The sequence below is a fragment of the Takifugu flavidus genome, chromosome 4 (genome assembly GCF_003711565.1).
Source record: "Takifugu flavidus isolate HTHZ2018 chromosome 4, ASM371156v2, whole genome shotgun sequence".
Taxonomy (NCBI): Eukaryota; Metazoa; Chordata; class Actinopteri; order Tetraodontiformes; family Tetraodontidae; genus Takifugu; species Takifugu flavidus.
Genome location: NC_079523.1, coordinates 10990878 through 11010335, shown reverse-complemented (window position 1 = coordinate 11010335; position 19458 = coordinate 10990878). Strand labels below are relative to the sequence as shown.

At 41.0% G+C, this 19458-nt stretch overlaps 4 protein-coding genes across 6 annotated transcripts; all 4 read left to right on the top strand.

Annotated features, from left to right (window-relative positions):
* The first annotated feature begins 561 nt into the window (after positions 1 to 561).
* On the top strand, positions 562 to 5404 carry pa2g4a (proliferation-associated 2G4, a). Its single transcript, XM_057029377.1, has 13 exons — positions 562 to 754; positions 1367 to 1495; positions 1784 to 1889; positions 2536 to 2605; positions 2682 to 2774; positions 2990 to 3053; positions 3159 to 3237; positions 3445 to 3523; positions 3656 to 3789; positions 3877 to 3971; positions 4054 to 4181; positions 4252 to 4305; positions 4391 to 5404. Exons 1-13 carry the CDS (start codon positions 673 to 675, stop codon positions 4451 to 4453), a joined length of 1176 nt encoding a protein of 391 aa, XP_056885357.1. The 5' UTR covers positions 562 to 672; the 3' UTR covers positions 4454 to 5404.
* A 530-nt stretch (positions 5405 to 5934) lies between these two features.
* On the top strand, positions 5935 to 12724 carry crbn (cereblon). 2 transcript variants are annotated; one of them, XM_057029376.1, is made up of 15 exons: positions 5935 to 6040; positions 6139 to 6165; positions 6564 to 6586; positions 7066 to 8118; positions 8320 to 8444; positions 8560 to 8762; positions 8880 to 9029; positions 9576 to 9738; positions 10082 to 10144; positions 10222 to 10306; positions 10406 to 10521; positions 10777 to 10841; positions 11191 to 11322; positions 11519 to 11661; positions 11803 to 12724. In XM_057029376.1, exons 4-15 carry the CDS (start codon positions 8049 to 8051, stop codon positions 11817 to 11819), a joined length of 1332 nt encoding a protein of 443 aa, XP_056885356.1. In that variant the 5' UTR covers positions 5935 to 6040; positions 6139 to 6165; positions 6564 to 6586; positions 7066 to 8048; the 3' UTR covers positions 11820 to 12724. The 2 variants fall into 2 exon arrangements, with proteins under 2 accessions (XP_056885356.1, XP_056885355.1); XM_057029375.1 differs by having other exon boundaries at positions 11519 to 12724.
* A 1606-nt stretch (positions 12725 to 14330) lies between these two features.
* Positions 14331 to 15818, top strand: vhl (von Hippel-Lindau tumor suppressor). The gene is made up of 3 exons (XM_057029379.1): positions 14331 to 14772; positions 14975 to 15088; positions 15251 to 15818. The coding sequence occupies exons 1-3, from the start codon at positions 14586 to 14588 to the stop codon at positions 15430 to 15432; spliced, it is 483 nt and encodes a 160-aa protein (XP_056885359.1). The 5' UTR covers positions 14331 to 14585; the 3' UTR covers positions 15433 to 15818.
* A 756-nt stretch (positions 15819 to 16574) lies between these two features.
* Positions 16575 to 19436, top strand: tatdn2 (TatD DNase domain containing 2). Of its 2 annotated transcripts, none has more exons than XM_057030033.1 (6): positions 16575 to 16730; positions 17364 to 17635; positions 17735 to 18457; positions 18543 to 18670; positions 18749 to 18932; positions 19036 to 19436. In XM_057030033.1, exons 2-6 carry the CDS (start codon positions 17372 to 17374, stop codon positions 19174 to 19176), a joined length of 1440 nt encoding a protein of 479 aa, XP_056886013.1. In that variant the 5' UTR covers positions 16575 to 16730; positions 17364 to 17371; the 3' UTR covers positions 19177 to 19436. The 2 variants fall into 2 exon arrangements, with proteins under 2 accessions (XP_056886013.1, XP_056886012.1); XM_057030032.1 differs by having other exon boundaries at positions 17364 to 17662.
* The last annotated feature ends 22 nt before the right edge of the window (positions 19437 to 19458 follow it).

Here is a 19458-nt window from a genome sequence, read left to right as displayed (position 1 = left end):
GACCTAAATGGCCTGACTTTATATTTCCTACCTTTGCCTGTGAGTTGGGGGGTTTCCAGAAAAAATTGCACTCATCATTTAAACACTAACACAAGCTATATATTTTTTACTGTTTACATTTTGTAATGAACAATGAGGCCTCCGTTCAAGAACAAACGTGTTTTGAGTTTTTTACTGTTGATAAAGGAACTGCATTTTCTACTAAATAAAAAAGGTATTTTCAATTACTCTAAAGGGAATTTTTAACTGTGCACTATTACCAATGTAATATGTAAATTTGTTCGATCCTGCCCTCTTTCCATCAATACAATGTTTCACAACTATGATGGTGCTTCATACTGTACTTTAGGGTTTGAAATGTCAGGACACACTCTAAGTCACTTGAAATTCATTTAAGTATATTGACATTACTAAATGATCCTTTTTCTGCATAAAACACATATCATTAAATAATTATGTATTTTCTGGTTAGCACTGGAGTGATTCATATTTTCAGATGTGCTTCATGCTGCGTTTTTGGCGGGTCGGGGTCGTCGTGACGTCATACAGGCGCTTTAAAGTGGGAGGGGCTTAGAGGGCAGCTGCCGGAGGCTGGTTAGCGTAGGCAGCGACTGAATTGCAGGGAATCACCGCCGTATTTGGTCGATAGGCGACTGAAATTCGACTGCCAAGATGTCAGACGACGAGCACGAGCAGACGATAGCCGAAGACATTGTGGTCACCAAGTACAAAATGGGTGGTGACATCGCAAACCGTAAGTGCAGGGAATTGAGCAGCCACCGCTGCTAGCATGCTAACTTTAGCCGTTCTCTCATGCTAATGTTAGGTTTCCCACACAGCCGCAGCAGCCATGTGGGAACATGCGAGCCGCATATATGCAGCCCGCGGTGCAGCTGCTTTAGGTCAGGCTAGTCTCACTGTTGCTGAAATGTTGCGCCGGTGTGGGATGCTAACTAATGCTAGCCAGCTAATTTGGCTCAAGATGTTGACCTGTCAGTTTGATATGCAAACTCGGATAGAGCTTTAGTGTTCACTGAAATAATAATTATTGTTTATGTTGACACGTAATCTATACAAATGAACAGATTCCACGTCTTAACTTTATTAGATTTACATAAGATGTGTTACTGAAATCAGTGTGTTTTAAGTGTTTTAAGGAATGTGAACATTTTCAGGTGCTCTGCATATCTTTTATTTGCTAGGTTGATATGCAAGACAAAGCCAACCTATGCTGATCTTTCCCTACATGCATAAAGTTTTAGTACTTTTTTGCCATAGCATAATTTTTTCCCCAAAATGTGAATTGTGCTACCTTCCTTAGACACCCATCTGTTTCTTTTAACCACATGCTTTTTGTCTGGTCCAGAGGCTCTTCGCCTGGTGGTGGAGTCGGCCAGTTCGGGTGCATCAGTGCTGGGCCTCTGTGAGAAGGGTGATGCCTATATCATGGCCGAGACTGGAAAGGTCTTCAAGAAAGAAAAGGAAATGAAAAAAGGTTGGACAAAGAAGACATTAGTGAATTTGGTGTTGTTTGAGGGATTGCCAGTGGACCCTCAGAGGGATTTTTTTTGATGCAATCATGCAGGAAGTGTGTGTCACTCGTCTGTAATTGGTCTTTCAAACACCAGGAATAATTTAGCTTCAAACACAGTGGCTCGCTAGGATAGATTGAGGTTATAAGATGGGCCTGGTGTTACCTACTCCATCTTCATAGTGTTGTTGCTAAACTTGTGGATGCTTTCCAGTGAAGATTTGGTGGTTTTGTTTTTTTTCCTTCTTCCAGGCATTGCCTTTCCCACCAGCGTCTCAGTCAATAACTGTGTTTGCCACTTCTCTCCCCTGAAGAGTGACCCTGACTACACACTAAAAGATGGCGATCTGGTCAAAATGTAGGCACCAAGAATGTCTCACCCGGTGTGTCTTTGGTCTCCCAAAAGTGTTGCCTTCCCTTGCCTCCATGTGATGTTGTTTGTGAGGAATTTCCTTGCTGCTGTTCACTGTCTGCTTCATGAGGTCTTGTCTGTGTGTCTGTCCAGTGGCAAACGACAAGTAAGGTCAAACATATTTCAGAAGGAGTCTTTTTTTTTTTTTTGACTGGTTTGTTGGAGTTTAGTTTTGATGGTCATCCATCATCTAAATCCAAAAACTCATCCTTCTGCACTTTTACCACGAGAAAAGAAGTCGGGTGTCATCTTAATTGTTGTGTTGCCACATGTGTCCTATGAAACGTTCGCTGTGTTGTGTGTCTTGTTGATGTGTGTTTAGCAGGTCACACAGGCTTGTATGTTTTATTGTTGCTATTTGTGGGACATCTGTGCGCTCCACCTGGTTTCATTGACTTTTTTGTTGTACTTTACCATGTATTTTAGCTGAAAATACCTTCAGTTTAGTAGCAGTAATAGTTATGTTGTTAACATATTTTTCTGAGTGTAGTGTCTGTAATTTTTGTTACAGCTAAGTAGTAGTTCATAGTAAACTTCATTGGGCACAATCGGTGAAATTTCTTTCATTCTCTTCTTTTCTGACTTCCTGTAGAGATCTTGGGGTTCACATTGACGGCTTTATTGCTAATGTGGCTCACAGCTTTGTGGTGGGAGCCAGTAAGGTAAAGGCTATTGTTGAAATGTAGTTTTGTGTTCAGTCTGTTTTCATGCTGCAGCTTCTTCTTGTCTCTTATTTAGGAGAACCTCATCACAGGCCGGAAAGCTGACGTCATCAAAGCGGCTCATCTGTGTGCTGAAGCAGCTCTCCGCCTTGTGAAACCCGGCAATCAGGTACATAGAACTGTTTATTTCCATCTGCTCGCCCCCAAATTTTCCTGCTTGTTTTTTGTTATTGTAACCAGTTTATGTCATGAATGGTATCTTATCTCTGTGAAACACATATCCTGTTTGGCAGAGGTAAACACTTGGTGTTTTCAGCCTTTAGCTATCAAATTGTCCAAAATGGAATTCATGATTCGTGTGTATTATATTTTCTTGTTTCTCAGAACGCTCAAGTAACAGAAGCCTGGAACAAAATAGCTCAGTCATTCAAATGCTCAGCGATCGAAGGTGAGCAGCTCGGTCACATTTGGAAGTGCTTGTGTTTTGTTCTGAAAAGGCCATTTTGATGGACATGGTTGATTTTCTCTCCGTCTCTGTGACTCTTTCTCAAAGGTATGCTGTCTCACCAACTCAAGCAACACGTCATAGATGGAGAGAAGACCATCATTCAGAACCCAACAGACCAACAAAGGTGCCTTTGAGTAGAACGGAGTATTACAGACTAATATTAAGAGAGAATCAGTCCTGTGGGGTTTTAATCATTTTAATCCAGTGTGTTTCTCATCCTGTCAGCGGCCTGAACAAAAGATTTAAAAATCATCACCAAAAACCCAAAGACACTTCCCCGTTGTCCGCATTTGGTCAGATGTGTTGTTATTAAGTTGTTATTGTTTGTAAGGAAGGACCATGAGAAGGCAGAATTTGAGGTACATGAAGTGTACGCCGTGGATGTGTTGATCAGCACTGGTGAGGGGAAGGTCAGTATTTCCTTGTGTTGCTGGTTACTCTTGAATCCAACTGCTGACTGTGTGTCTGCTGCAGTAGACACGCGTGTTGTCTCACGAGCAGACAGCTAAAGTGGTTTATGCTTGTTTATTATATTGTATCAGGCCAGAGACGGAGGCTTGAGGACCACCATTTACAAGAGGGACCCCAGCAAGCAGTACGGCTTGAAGATGAAAACGTCCCGTATGTTCTTCAGCGAAGTGGAACGCCGCTTCGACGCAATGCCATTTACTCTCAGGTATGGATGCTTTCAGGAAAGTGAAAATTTTAAAATATTAATCAAGAAAGAACAAACCTGGTTGATTTTTTTTTTTTTTTTAATCAGGGCGTTTGAGGATGAGTCGAAGGCCCGTCTGGGTGTGGTGGAATGTGCAAAACGTGAATTGCTGCAGCCGTTTACCGTGCTGCAGGAGAAGGAGGGTGAGTGTTTGCCATCTCTTTGATGTATTTGACCTCTTTACGGGTCTTTCTTCTTAGCCATTGTCCGTGTGTCTATTCTCAGGAGAGTTTGTCGCTCAGTTCAAGTTCACAGTGCTGCTGATGGCCAACGGTCCTCACAGAATCACCAACGGACTGTTTGATCCCGACCTCTACAAGTCAACGTATGAAGTACAGGACCCAGAACTTAAGGTTGGGACTTCAATAGATTCACTGTAAAATGTGCTGAGTCAGATGTTCTAACTTTGCAACTGTTTTACAGACTTTATTACAAAGCTCTGCAAGTCGTAAAACACAGAAAAAAAAGAAAAAGAAGGTAGGTTATTCTTTGTGTCTAACATAAATGGCAGACAGATCTTTAGACTTGTTTTAGTTGCGTGACGTTGAGTATAACTTTCTAGGCCTCAAAGACAGCAGAAAACGCCACCAAACATCCGGCCGAAGAAACGCAAGCTACAGAATAAACACTGCTTTTCCGTGAATGGAAGACCCCACCGAGGAGCAGAACACCGGATTTCCCCCACACTGAAAATTAAACAAATAATGAAGAACTTCTGAATCACAAAATATTCAAAATTGAACATTGACGACAGGAAGGTATTTTGCATTTACATCCAGAATCAGTGGAGTTGTATCAAATCATCGGTTATCTTTTTTTTTTCTTCCCTGGTTTATCAGCAAATCATCTTTAACTCTCCCTGAGTTTTCTACAAGTGTTCAGTCTGAACGGACTTCTGATTTTTTTTTTTTTTAGGTGAAGAATTGTTGTTATATTTACCTGCAAAATATAGATACTAGAATTGAGAGCATTGGGCTTTTCTAAGGCTTCCTGTTTGCCTGAGGTCCACATGGGTTTTTTTCTGACTTGGATGGAATGACTCCTCTTGACTTCTTTTGTTTAAAAATCTATGAAGTTTATCTTTTTATCTTGCGATAAAGGAGCATTTGCAAAGCATATTATGTTGTAAACAGTTACTGTCATTAACATCGGATTTACACTGATGGTGATTTTTAAAATGTATGGAAGACACTTTTATCATCAAGGTACAACCGTAATTTCAAGTGTTGAATTGTATTTTCAGGTAAAACGGTACAAGGTGAGGGCTTTTCCATGTTGCAAGCAAACTGAGTTGTAGTAAAGGGTTTTAGGGGACAAAACTGCCACATTCACTGCCATTCCCCTCCAAGGTTCTGGAAAATGAACTGTTCCAGTTGGAATAACTTTTCTATCAATGTTTTCTGTTTTCCGACATTATCCTTGTGGAGTATATAATTTCTTTTTTCTGCACTTGAGTTGGAGAATCATTCTGAATCCGAGTTTCACCTCAAGGTCTGGCACAGTGCTTATATTTCTGCTTATGGCTCTCTGGGCAAATGGAACTCTCCATTCAAATAAAAAGATTTTCATACATTTACTTTGTTTCGTTTAATTTAAATCTATTTTTTAAAGACTTTTTAAATGAAGCTGGGTAAGATTTTGTATGACAAATTTACATTTGTTGGCAAAGAAGTTTTACTACATATGTAACACCTCAAATTATTGGATTAGTTGTGTCAATAGTATTACGTTTAAATATTACATTTTTATATATACATATATGCATGTTTTTTATGTTATGGAGTTTATTTTATTATATTTATTATTTGCATATCAGTCATTGGATTTGGATGACATGGCACAAAATTATCACTTAAGTCCTGCTTATAAACATAATATATGTAGGCATAAAATAAAAGGATGATCATTAACAATGGAAAATGATAAAATACATGTTACACATCAATTATGGTACAATTTATTTATTTTAAATAAGAATTGGTCTGCGTTGGACATCTCATGCCAGCCAGAGAGAATATTTTCCATAACCTGGTGGCCCTGGTGGTTGGTTTTACCAATACTTTTAAAGAGAGCGGGGTCTTGGTCCATAAGACTACATTTCCCAACGAATAATCGAAACAGGGGCCTTGGCGCTGGAATATGACGCCACAAGTTTATAAATACCGCCCATTTTCTTCGTCACATCCTCTTTCCGTTGCTCTTCTCGTTTGAGGTAATGGTCTGGCTTTTCTGATAAATGAATCCAGTTTAATCACTAAGATTTAGGAGTCATCGTTCAGACTTTTAATCAAATATCAAATCTTTTCACAGAAACTTCTCCACACGATGAGAGCCAAGGTAAGATGATCAGCTTGTACTTCTAATATTCGAGTGTTTGTTCTTCCTGCGCTATCTTGCTAAGCTAGCTAACATGTGAACGTTTTGTGCTTGTTTATGTTGCTTGCTAATAAATGTTAGCGGTACAAGGAAGTGAATAAATCTTTAATTCTTCGTTTTAGACACTCTCAACTGCATAATGTCAAAATTTGATAGAATGTAGTGTTTTCTGCAATCAGCCAATGCCGTTATGGGACCAATCAATCTTCTTGAGTTGATATATTCTCCTTGCGTTAATTACCTCCGTCATTGCAACATATCATGCCAATAACTTAATTTGCCAATAATACTCAATGGACTGTTTAAATTACTGGTAAAGATTTGTAACGTCTTTGAATTAATCAATTTCTCTTTTCTAGTGGAGGAAGAAGCGCATGCGCAGGTGAGCAAACGTGATCAAATTTGCTGTTTGCAAAAATTAAAGTGGGGTCTTCATGTACATCGCACTCGCAAATGTACCTTGGGTGCCCCTAAACTTTAGTCTTGGCCTAGTTATTCATTTTAAGTTTATCAGCCTTGTCTAAGCTTAAATTCCAATTTTAATTCTTTGAAATATGGCTAGCTTTTCAGTTTTTAAACAAAAATGCAGTATATTGCTGTTAAATCAAACTTATTCAAGATACTACTGGGCAGCGAATTTAAAATATTATCCATAGTTGGTATGTCGGAAAAGGAATTGCTGCATTTTCTTGGGGTTACTATATTTTGACCCATGATGGAATGTTGAATGTAACAACTGAGTTCCACCTAATCAGGTTATTGATAGTAAAATGAAATTTATCACTTAACTGATGTGGTTATTTGAAAACATTGGGACCTTCATTGCAAGTGTATCATCTCATTGTGTTCTGCTATCAACAGGCTGAAGCGTAAAAGGAGAAAGATGAGGCAGAGGTCAAAGTAAGCCCTCATCTGTGCCAGCTGGGATCCAGTCAGAGCCTCTTCAGATGACTGACTTGTGGCTGAAGGAGATTGTGGCATAAAGCCTTGAATGTCACTTCAGATGACTGCACGAGGAGTCGGTTGTATCGACCTAGAAGATGGCTGGACAGAACTTACATCAAATCTTACAGCTGCTTTGTTCATGGACCATAAAGTTATATCAACTTGTGTGTTGAACAATAAACAACCTTTTAAATTTGAATAAATGAGTCTGCTTTGATTATTCTGCAGTAGGTTTTTTTTTTTTTTTTCTCAGTAATTCATGTTCCAAGATTAATTAAATTAAGCAACTGCTGTAACACGTGTTTGGGGAAACTTGCTGCTGCATGTACACAAGTCTCTGGGGAGCTAATGTGTTATACATATACAAATGTTTATACATATTTGTTAAACTGCAAGCACACAGGCAAGCTGTCCTACGAGACTGAGATGAGATGAGCTTGACTTTAAAAGTTAACAGAAGCATTGTAGTGCATGTTTGTACAGCAACATACTCTAACTTGTAACTAAAAGCATTGTTAGCGGTCAATGAAAAAGAATATGGTTGATGGAAAGCAGCCTGTGATCACCTGAGTAGAGAATCATTCAATGTAATGTTCACAAAGGTGAAAAAAAGGTATTTTTTTTAAAATCAACCGAAACCAATTATAGCAAAGAATAAAAGCAGATTTTCTTTTTATTAATTCGGCTGCCTCATTGTACTGAGAATGTAACCTTGAAGATGTGGGCGCAGCATCAATTTGGGGAAACTTGTTTCTTTACAAAATGTATACAGTGTAAGGTTATTGTTTATTACCAGTTGGAGTCGTTACTTGGGCTCTTGCAAGGGGGCGCTAGAAATCCAAGTCAAAGATCCTGATTTTCCACAGTAGAAGAAGAGCTGGCATTGTAAACACAAGAATATGGCTGACGAGAGGGGAGGAGAAGACAACGTTAACGACAACATGGGGAATCAATTACAGCTTTTACCAGGTAACGCTTAGTTGAAAATATAATTTAGTTAGTCCAACCGCTAACTGCCTGCTAAAATGTCACTTGGCTATGCTTTAGAAGACCAAACTATAACTGTCATATTTTTTGAAGCCGATTTTACTTTCATTTTTTGTTTACAGCCAGAGTGGCTTAGTTAGATGAGAAATTGATGGTGTCTGTTTTGCTCCTGTGTAATACCAGACAATGAGGAAGAAGAGGAGGAGGAGGAGCAGGAGGAAAATGTCATGGAGACTGAAGACCGAGACAGTGAGGAAGCAGAGAAGCCAAGCATTACTTTTGACCCCAGTCTTCCCACGTCACATGCTGTAAGTGATGCTCAGGCGCTGCACTTTTCTCAGCCGTGTTTGAGCTTCACAGAGTTATGTCATTTAATATATATAGTCTTTTCAAATGCATTGACACTGACCACTTTGATGGCAGTACCTGGGTTCAGACATGGAGGAGTTTCATGGCCGTACAGTCCACGATGACGACAGCTGTCAGACCATCCCCGTCCTGCCGCACACAGCCGTGATGCTGGTGCCAGGTCAGACTCTCCCTCTGCAGCTCTTCAGACCGCAGGAGGTCAGCATGATGCGGAGTCTCATCCAGAGAGATCGCACCTTTGCTGTGCTGGCACACAGGTTGGAGACCGCTACATCAGGAATCACCCCACAGTGTTCACTGCAGATTAGTTAGATTATGTAATTGTAAAGTATCACCATCTAAATGACCTCTTTTTTAAAAATGTCTTTGCACAGTGATGCTGCTGAGCCTGTGGCAGAGTTTGGGACCACAGCGGAGATCTATGCATATCAAGAGGAGCAGGAATATGGCATTGAAACTGTGAAAGTAAAAGCTGTGGGGAGGCAGAGATTCAAGGTGCATGAGATCAGAACCCAAGCAGATGGGTATGTTGAACTAACCCTTAAGCCTTCAAAATGTCAGTTGTTTTTCTAAAGACATGAACTCGGAATCTCTCCATTTATCAGGCTGATGTACAAGAATGGGAGTTCTGAATTTTAAAGTTTTCTTTCTAGAGATTTATTTGCACGTGTAGGTCATGTAAAGTTGCTTTATAGCCATCAAATAAGCCAGGAAAGGTTAGCTTTTCTACCTGTTCTCACACCACCAAAGATTAAATAATTTCTTGGTTTCTATGGAATTTTTGTTTCATATCACACCTATAACATGCTTGTTTATACATTTATTATTGCTGATGTTTCCCAGGAAGGCCACCATGTTCGTGGATGAAAAATTGAAGGAACGGTTCTTATTTCTGAGAGGGAAATATTCAGAAAGCATTATGATGAGCTCAGATTTACAAAGCTCCTGTCATAGACATGATATTTAATGGGCACACATTTATTTAGTTTGTTCTGTCCTTTATCCTCTCCCACTTCATGCTCCTCTGCTGTGACTTTTTAAATCATCTCTTGTTGTTTATTCCTGATCAGGATCAGACAAGCCAAAGTACAGATCCTTCCAGAACGAATCCTTCCAGATCCCCTCTCAACTCTGCAGTTAAGTCCTTTCTCCAGACTCTACGGACAGCCCTCCTCCAAAGCCCCCTTTTCCAGCGGCAAACAGGCCCAGTGTTGGTGGAATAAGTACAAGCAGGTCAGAAACACCACGCGCAGCACTCCCGTGTAACACATAATCAGATAAAATAATGAGCCTGATGAGGAAAGTGTAAATTGGACAAAACAGTTCTTCTGCATTTTAAATCATTATCATTAACATCATTATAACTTTTTTTTAGAACAAGGGGTGAAAATTATGTAAGCATGTTCATGTTAGTTGTAGTTGCATCTATTTGCTGATACGGTTACAGTGTATAAACATGTCAATTGTGAGAATTATTAGTCAATGCTTGCATAATTATAGGTAGAAATATGAAAAATGATCACAGTTTGGATGTTAATTGTTGCAAATACAACACTGTCGCTGTCATTCATCTCAGAGGAAGTTTCACTCGGCCAGTTTGACCCCATGGCCGCCCTGGGTCTACGCACTGTATGACTCTGTGAGTACTATAATGGGACTTCGTCTATACACTAGCACCATAAAGGTGGTGCCAGCCTAATGTTTTTAACGCCACAGGAGTCGCTCATGAACAGAGTGAAGAAGCAGCTCCACGAGTGGGATGAGAACTTGAAGGATGACTCTCTCCCCACCAACGCCGTAGGTCAGCCTCAGCTCTGTGTCTCAGAGACCGCCAGCAGAAACACACACGTTTTGTGTTCTCATTCCTTCCTCACTTACACCTTCCTCCTGTTTCCGTCAGACTTCTCCTACAGAGTGGCGGCCTGTCTGCCCATAGACGACGCTCTGCGGCTGCAGCTGCTGAAGATTGGCAGCGCCATCCAGCGACTCCGCTGCGAGCTGGATATCATGGACCGGGTAAGGAAAGGTCATTCCTTTAAACCTGTTGGTACAAGGTCAAAAGTAGCCGTTTGTAGTTTACTTTGCACACTGTGGTTCATTCCAAAGTTGGCTTTCCCATTCAAAAGAACCGAGGGAGTATTTTGTTCCGAATGTGTACATGTTATTTCTACCTCAGACCTTTGTACTGTTTGTCTGCTTCCATCAGCCTCTCTAAACGTCTGTGACGAGTTTGACTGACACGCATTAATAACACCTACCTTTCCTCCATAGTGCACTTCACTTTGCTGTAAGCAGTGCCAAGACACAGAGATCACCACAAAAACGGAAATCTTCAGGTGATGACTTGATACATGCTCAGCTGCTCTGGATTATTTTTATATAATCAAATCTTGAATTATATTTTGACTAACTCTTGAAAACAACTTACATATACATCCTTTTTTTAATAGTCATATAAAGTTAATAGAAAAGAATCACTAGTTCTCCTTAAACTAATGGTATTCAATAAATCTTTGCATAGGAATAACAAGTGTGTATATACAATTTAAAAAAAAAAAAAAAAAAAAAGGCAATATGTTTTTTAAGGTTCAATTATGGGTTTTTTTAAATCTTGGCTTAAAAGGCAATTCATATTCTTTGGCTGTAACATTTTCTAACACGTTTCCACCCGTCCTTCCTCTCCAGCCTGTCTCTCTATGGTCCGATGGCTGCTTATGTCAACCCTCATGGTTACGTCCATGAAACTCTGACGGTCTACAAGGCCAGTAACCTTAACCTGATCGGCAGGCCATCCACACTGCACAGCTGGTTTCCAGGGTAACACAAAAATGCTTTGGTCCAAATGATTCAAGCGCACATCTCGAAACGCCTGTGCTCATATTAATGTCTCTGATAGATCTTGCAGGCAAAATGCAGCAAAAATTACCCACACAGTCAGGATGGTTGTATGTGGATTTAAACTCTGATAATAAACCCAAGCAGTTATTTTGTGACCTCTTTCTTGTCTGCTCAGGTATGCCTGGACCATTGCACAGTGCCGAACATGTGGCTCACATATGGGTTGGAAGTTCACAGCCACTAAGAAGGACTTGTCTCCCCCTCGCTTCTGGGGCCTGACCCGTTCATCTATGCTCCCCCGTATACCGTCCGAGGAAGGTGACGAAGGGCGGGAGGGCTCTCGCCTCTTTTGCGTGTGATATTGGACTCCTTGTCCAACAACACCTCTCAAGCATGGATGTTAATGAACTCTGCAGTTACTTTTAGCTATCAATCAACACATCCTGTCTCCCCTGGCAGCAAATCCAGCTTATTAGTGGGAAGGTCACGGGAATGCTGAGTGGTCCTGAGGATGGAACTCATTCTTGCTGTCAGAGTTTCTCAGAGCACTGTGATTTCTGTGATGAAGGGACAAAGAAATTGAGCGGTGTGACAGATTCCTATTAGATTATGTGCTAACATAGCATGGCTCCCTGACCTGCTGATTTTTTTGGCTGTTGCAGACAAGAAAACTAATTTAACTTCAGATGTTGTCTGATGGTGGCTGTGGCTGCGTGTGTACCTGAGGGAGGCATTGTTGGTAAGCTCTCTCTCTTACTCCGAGATGGCGTTTTCTGATCTTATTTCACTCAAGGGTCATTTGGAAGAGCACTCATGTTTAGATTGGATGCTGTTTGGGATATTTTAGGTCCTGGTATTAAATTGGATGTATTTTTTTATGTCATAATGAAAAGGAGTTCATTTTCTCAGATATCTTTGCCCCAGTTTTGCTATGTAATGATAAAGATGTAAGAATGATATGGTGTAAATATTAGTGTAATTGTTGTCTGTTTTACTCCATATTCAACATTCAAGTGGCAACAGGAGCGCTGTAAAAAAAGATGAATATTACAGCTATTTTGATGCCTAATGGAAAGGTTTGAATTAACAGACAGCAAGAGTGTGAACTCTTTGAAAGATGTGCCTATGACCCAATTTAGTGTCAATGAAGATTTATAGACAAGACGAGATTTTTTTATGGACCATTCTTGATTTGCAGTTTCAGGTTTTGTTATTGTTTTTTTCGCTATTTTGTCACCCAGCACTGGCATTTGTATGTAAAAATGAGGCAGTTTGTGTATTTGTTGTGAAATGTAAGTTATGAATTGAACTCATTTCTCACTCGCATCGAATAGCTTTAAATTCTTGCAACATCACAATAAGATGCCCTCGAAGTTGTGAAGCTGAGAGTCTGTCGTTCTTAAAGGACAATTTATCTAACGCTTTTTATTACTCAAAGTTTCCTTTCTCAGTAAGCTTTGCTTTCATATGTGCACCTCACTTAGAAGCATTTACGGGAATAAAAGAACCACGACCTCTGATTTACTCAATATAATTAATCAAATTTGTAAAAAAAATAATTAATTAACCATCAAACTGATGCTTCAATCATGCCTATTAAAAAAAAACCATGTCATCAATGTGCATGCACACGTATACAATACACAAAGTGGCTAGATGGTACAGCAGCACACATCTATGTTAATATCAGAAAGATTGTGCAAAAGTGCAGCCTATCAATGCAGTGTTTCACAGCAGAGCTTTGGTCACCAGGCTGATCATTCAGGTGATGGTAAATGTTTCAGTATTGCATGAGCAATAAAGGGCGTCGGACGTCGTGGTTGTCGGCTCGACTGTGGAGTTCCTTTAAAGCTCATGTAGAGCGCGCTGATCTGAGTCAGAAGCTCCGTAGGGGGGGTTACCCCTGAACGGAAGGTAAATGCAGCGGCTCTTACAGCTGTCCAGAATGGCCAGCAGCATCAGGACTGTGACAGTGGGTGCCGGGTTGACAGAAAAGAGCGAAGCTTCAAGTCACTTCTGTGCGTAAAAGCGCACATCTGGATCAGAAATATTCCCCGAGAGAAATAAAACACATATTCCCTTGGAGTGTGTTTATGCAGAGGACGAACAGCATCACGCTGAGGATGGTGGCTCCGCCGAAGATGACACTGAGTGATCTCCGCTTTAGCCTCCTCTCTTATTACATTCACCCCAAAGTCACTGGTGCATTGTGTTTGGATCAAAGAGTTTTGGCTGCCATATGACCTAAAAGTTGGATTTCCAGCGCCCACGGATTGTGAAGAATTCAAAAAGGGATAAACAAAACTTACTTTGAGGCTACATATTTAATATTTGTACCAACAAAGTGAAGCATGAATAATGTTGAAGGTGAAGAGATGGAGCGGATAAACAATTAAACAATTCTGCTGCAACTCAAACAGCTTTACCAGACGCATAAACAAGAGATTAAACATTTTAAAATATGTACAGTACAGGCCAAAAAAGTTTGTGACCTTTGTAATGTAATGATGGCCGCTCATTTCTTTTTACTTAACTAATTGGTTCTTGCCATTACGGTATATGAATGCTAACTGCTGTCCAATGTGGCTGTTGGCTGTGTAACAACTTGACTTCTGCACAACACTACTGATGGTTCCAGTCCCATTAATAAGGCAAGAAATTCCACTACGTAACCCTGACAAGGCCCCCCTGTGAAGTGAAAACCACTTCAGGTGACTATCTCATGAAGCTCATTGAGAGAACACCAAGTGTTTGCAGCGTTTTAAGTTATTTCACACTTTTTTGTTAAGTACATAATTCCTGATGCCTCCAGTGAGAATCTACAATCAGAGAAAGCTCATTGAATGAGGTGTCTAGGTGTCAGTCTAGTTTACAGATTAGTATTAACTGGTATCATGCGTGAGTTAGTGCCATTATTTGTGATCCTTCTAGTCACGTAGGAAACGCGATTCCTGCGTCACAATTTATTCGACCAATCACAACGCAGCACACAGTGATGTCACGACCGACACCGGAAGCCTGAAAACAAAACAACCTGAGGAAACTCTTAACAGCACAGCTGCTTTCTTACCCCACCCACGGATCGTTTCTTCTAAACCTTTTAAACGATATTACCACCATCGGCCAAGGAAGTCCGTCGCGTTTAAATGATTGAAATGTGAAAGCAGTTTATGTAGCCTCTCGATAGCGTTAGCTTCACGGCTAATCTCACTGTGCTAAAGGCTCAGCAGCAGCCTGCCCAAATGCCTCAAGAAGGGGAGTCGTCGCTGCCCCTGGTCCGCTCCCTGAACAGTCGAATCCCCATCGTTGCCGTGTTCTGTAACCGAACCCCCCGGGTCGTACGACCAGTGTGGATCGATTTCTTTGGTCATCCTCAAGGGTATGATGAATTACAACCAGGGACAGGGCGGAGAATGACAACCTTCGTCGGTAAAGTTGCATTTTTAATATTGGAGCATTGCACTTCGGTTTAGAATGAATTTTACTTGTATTTTACTTATATTAGTTGTATTAGTCTCGTGTTACTAAGGACTCATGAACTGTATGTCAAAACTCTTGTTTGCATTCTAGTAGACGGGACTTGACACTTTTGTCCGTTTTGTTAAATTCTTCATTTAATGTTCTTTTGAAGGTCACCCATGGATGTTCCGAGATGCAAAGACTGATGAACCACTGAAGGTGAATGGCAAAGAACTGTTTCTTCCGAAACCGGCAGAGGGTGGAGTTGCTAATATCACTTTACCAGGTAAGACTTCAAATAGATTTTAATATCAGGGAGTCATATAATAGCAGGCAGCTGAGACTCACGTCACGATGCTTAATGGTAGCAGTGAATGGTGACTGTGCACTGTTGAAATAGAATGGTACCAGCTAAGTGGTTGGCACTGATAAACTCGTTTGTCTGTAGTTTACAGCCTCAAGGACCGGGCTCTTCAGGTGATACGGCGACTGGTGCGACCTGAAGACTACAGAACATTGGAAATCGCCCGGTGTCTCCATGAGGAGCTGGAAGATCAGCCCAGTGCCACAAAAGATCTCCGCCGAATGAACCAGCGGGTTGAAATTTACTTATTTAATCAGAAAGAATGAGCAGTGACAAATGCACCGTTTCTCGTGGGCCACGGACGTCAGGAGAACCAAGACTGATCTCTGTAATGTGATGTGTGTAAAATATTATCGCTTCTGGCGGTTATTTCAGCTCTGAAAAATGAGGAATCTCGGCCTTTGATGCTTGTTTGTTCCTTTTATTCTACAGTGTATATATGATACAATATAACTTTTATATTTTTCAATATAAACAGAGTGGGGCAGTAGGTTTAAAAAGGCTGAGATTTTCCAAAAATGGAGTACTCAAATATTTTTCTGTAGTTGTTTTAGATAAGTTATTTATAAGAATAAATGATATATATAAAATTGTTATGACTTGGTTCCTTTCAGCAACCAAATTACATGTTATTGAATAAAATTACATATCACAATGTAATTTGCTATAAATAAAAACGTAAACATTGGGCTTGGAAGCTTTTATCCATGCATCAGTTGCATTTCTTTGCCTTCTACATTCTTTTAATGTATTTTTACTGTATCTAAAACATTTGTGTAATAAATAATGTATATTTTCCACACGAGTGCTTTGTCGGCATTGTTTTAATTAATTGCTTTTTCTCTGCGTGAATACTTTTATTTTGAACACACTGCATTATATGGCAGGATGTTAGAGAAATTAATAAGACATTTCAGAATTGATGTTAAAAGCAGGAATTTGACACTCACCAAGGTGCATCAGATGGCTCTTAACAATGTGTTCTTTTCAGATGCTTTGCAGGATCTTTGTAAAATTAAAAAAATAAACTTAAGTGTGTCAAAGAAGTACCTGCCCATGTGAGAGAATGAGCAGAGGCTCCGGGCTTTTCAGGTGAGTCGCGTCAGTTTGGAGTTATTTTTTTATTTTATGCATGCACAAGCAGTACACAAATCCCTCACCTAGGTGTCAGTTTACTTAAGATAATATTAAGATTTATTAACCTGCTCATCAAATGTATTTACAAATATGCGAATATCTTAAAATGGGTAAAATTTGAAAGCAATATATTTGACTGAGGCAGAACAGTACTCCCCTCTAGTGGCCAGTTGGAGTATAAACATTTTATGTTCAAACTCAAATATCGATAAAAAAAATAATTGTTTAATAGCTATATATATTATGAGATTATGTATGATTTCATATTATTATTGCGTTTATTGTCGTCTTTAAGGCGGATTCGTATTAATTTTCGCCTGTTGATCAAAACGTTCCGGGCTCAGTTTTGCTGTTCCCGCCGGGTCTGGTCCTCATCAGTCGGCCGCCTTGACTCTGACCGCAGTCGTAGTTTCTGGTCTCTCCCGAGGTAAATATAATATTTAAGTTTTGGTTTTATATCAGTCATTTATGGTAATGTTGATGTAACTACTTCACTCACACTGGGCGGACAAATCAATCGTATTCGACGTTTTCTACCGTACCGACGCCTTTTTAGTTCGATTGTTCTTCAATTCCAGGCATCTGTGCTTGTGAAGAATAATTCAGTTAAGTCTAAAACCATTAGAACACTTTTGACAATGTTCCTTCAACCATACGTGTAAAGTTTTGAAGCCTAAAACAACAAATTTCAGCCAAAATTCTGCACCCAAAACGTTAGCCTGAGCTAAGCTGCGCATGCTAGCGGAACATTTTTATGATTTATGTTTGTACACATCAGGCTCATTTATACCTTCACGTCCCACAAACACATTTTATTTAGTTTACAAACTGTTCCTAAAAGCCAAAGTTGGCCAAACTATCAGGGTTTGAGAACTATGTAGCTCTTAAATGAAGGTTCCTGGGGGAGGTCATTAAAATGGGAACAGAAACCCTCCAAAACAAACATTAACTAAAACTATATATTTCACCCAGTAAGTCAGCTTCTTCTCATATATGATGTTTATGATATTCAGGACTGTGCGAGGAGCTATCGTCTTGATTTTTTCTGGCTGTTTTATAGAATATTTGATGGTAGACATGAACCAGAAGAGAAGGACTCAATTCAGCGGCTGGAGAACGGCAGTGTCCTCACCAGAGTCTCCATGGGGGACAGAGTCCAGGACCCATCCTTGCAGCGGTGCGTTACCAGATGAATATTCCAATCCGGTGCCACCCAGTGACTCTCCAGGACCCGATGGCCTGTGTGCTCTGAGTCTGGACACGCCAGAGAAAAAAGCAAAGGTTGTCAGTGGTCTTGATCACAAGCACAAGTTAAAGAAGCTTTCCAGGAAGGTTTGTCAACGCTCTGCCTCTTCACCGGTAATTCTTCAGTGGATATCCTGATTGGTTTTACCCTGAACTGCCGGTTAAAATGTCTGCCATGTTTTTCAGAGCATTTTCCCAACACCACAAGGTTCCTCAGCCAGGTCAACGGTTCAGGATTCTGTCTTTGTAGAGACGTTCGGTCAGATTGAGGCTTCACCAGGAGGAAGCAGAGCAGAACTGTCTGGCGACGACCTGCTGTGCTCCCCTGCTTTCTCGCCTTGGTCTCCTCATTCTGCCAGAGCAGCTTCTTCAGGACCATCTAGAAACAAACCTGGGAATGTTACTGTCCCTCTGCGCAGATTGTCTGACACCGCCTCGTACCTGAAGCACACCCGCAGCCCCGTTTCTCATGGGAACACTTATAAACACAGACTCTCTTTAGGGGAAGAATGCAAGGGGGAACACAGTTACCCTCATGTGGGCACCGACGTGGGTTTTATAGACACCCACTGCCACCTAGATATGCTGTACAGGAAGCTGGGCTTCAGAGGGACTTTCAACAACTTCCGGGAGCGCTACCAGAGCAGCTTCCCTCCACACTTCAGAGGCTGCATCACCAACTTCTGCAACCCTCAAATCATGGTGAAGGAGACCCTGTGGGAAGGCTTGCTGGCTGAAGACATGGTGTGGGGGGCTTTCGGGTGCCACCCCCACTTCGCCAAAGACTACTCAAGCGTCCAGGAACAGAACATCTTGATGGCCATGCGTCACCCAAAAGCAGTGGCGTTCGGCGAGATGGGGCTGGACTACTCCCACAAAAATTCCACCGATCCTTCGAGGCAAAAGGAGGTGAGTTGTAATCTGAAGGAACCAAAGTTTGAATAGAGGGGACGTCACCATGCTGTGGCGGTGTTAATCATCAGCGTGTGCGCAGGTCTTTGAGCGTCAGCTGCATTTGGCTGTTGGTCTCCAGAAACCTCTGGTGATCCACTGCAGAGACGCAGACGACGACGTCCTGGAGATCATGAAGAAGTGTGTCCCAAGAGAGTACAAAATTCACAGGCAAGTATAGAGAGCTCTAATCTCGCGAAAGCTCCTTTTACAGACCTGGCAATAATCAAAAAAACATTCTTTTTCCAGGCACTGTTTCACCAACAGTTATGGAGTGATTGAGCCCTTGTTGACGGAATTTCCAAACCTGTACGTGGGTTTCACGGCCCTCATCACCTACCAGAAAGCCACAGAGGCTCGCGATGCTCTGCGTCGCATCCCTCTGAATCGCATCGTGTTGGAAACAGATGCACCGTACTTCCTGCCCAGACAGGCAAGTTCAGCTCAATAGACAGCCCTCCTTTAAACGTGCAGTACTCGAAGGGTCAGAGCAGCACAGTGCTGGCTGGATCATTCATGTTTTCTATCCCTGCCAGGTGAGTAAAGCTGTGTGCCAGTTTTCCCATCCTGGAATGGGCATCCACACCCTGCAGGAGCTGAGCCTGCTAAAAGGAGAAACCCTGGATAAGGTTTTGTCCACCATCCGAAGGAACACCACGCAACTCTACGGCATATAACCTTCGCATTTTGACGCCAGAGTCTGATGTGGCTTCTCAATAATCATCCCTGCAATGTAAACCGGACTGAAATCAAAACCTTACAGATGTTTTATATCATTGGTTTTATAACAAATTCCATTGTTTTGCACTATTTTCATCATTGAATAGTATTTGCATTGTTCTGGATGTTTCTTTTCCATAACAGATGAGTTGTACTGTAGTTTGTTTGATACAGGAAGAACATTAAAATCATTGAAACATTAAAACTGCTCGGTAAAGCTTTAAATATATATTCGCCGA

Coding starts and splice junctions, on each gene's coding strand:
- pa2g4a (XM_057029377.1), top strand. CDS start 673: ATGTCAGACGACGAGCACGAGCAGACGATAGCCGAAGACATTGTGGTC. Junction 2,606..2,681: donor TTGTGGTGGGAGCCAGTAAG/GTAAAGGCTATT, acceptor TCTCTTATTTAG/GAGAACCTCATCACAGGCCG. Junction 3,790..3,876: donor GCAATGCCATTTACTCTCAG/GTATGGATGCTT, acceptor TTTTTTAATCAG/GGCGTTTGAGGATGAGTCGA.
- crbn (XM_057029375.1), top strand. CDS start 8,049: ATGGCTGACGAGAGGGGAGGAGAAGACAACGTTAACGACAACATGGGG. Junction 10,307..10,405: donor TCTCCCCACCAACGCCGTAG/GTCAGCCTCAGC, acceptor TGTTTCCGTCAG/ACTTCTCCTACAGAGTGGCG. Junction 10,522..10,776: donor AGCTGGATATCATGGACCGG/GTAAGGAAAGGT, acceptor TTTCCTCCATAG/TGCACTTCACTTTGCTGTAA.
- vhl (XM_057029379.1), top strand. CDS start 14,586: ATGCCTCAAGAAGGGGAGTCGTCGCTGCCCCTGGTCCGCTCCCTGAAC. Junction 14,773..14,974: donor GAGAATGACAACCTTCGTCG/GTAAAGTTGCAT, acceptor GTTCTTTTGAAG/GTCACCCATGGATGTTCCGA. Junction 15,089..15,250: donor TGCTAATATCACTTTACCAG/GTAAGACTTCAA, acceptor GTTTGTCTGTAG/TTTACAGCCTCAAGGACCGG.
- tatdn2 (XM_057030032.1), top strand. CDS start 17,372: ATGGTAGACATGAACCAGAAGAGAAGGACTCAATTCAGCGGCTGGAGA. Junction 18,458..18,542: donor ATCCTTCGAGGCAAAAGGAG/GTGAGTTGTAAT, acceptor GCGTGTGCGCAG/GTCTTTGAGCGTCAGCTGCA. Junction 18,933..19,035: donor CGTACTTCCTGCCCAGACAG/GCAAGTTCAGCT, acceptor TATCCCTGCCAG/GTGAGTAAAGCTGTGTGCCA.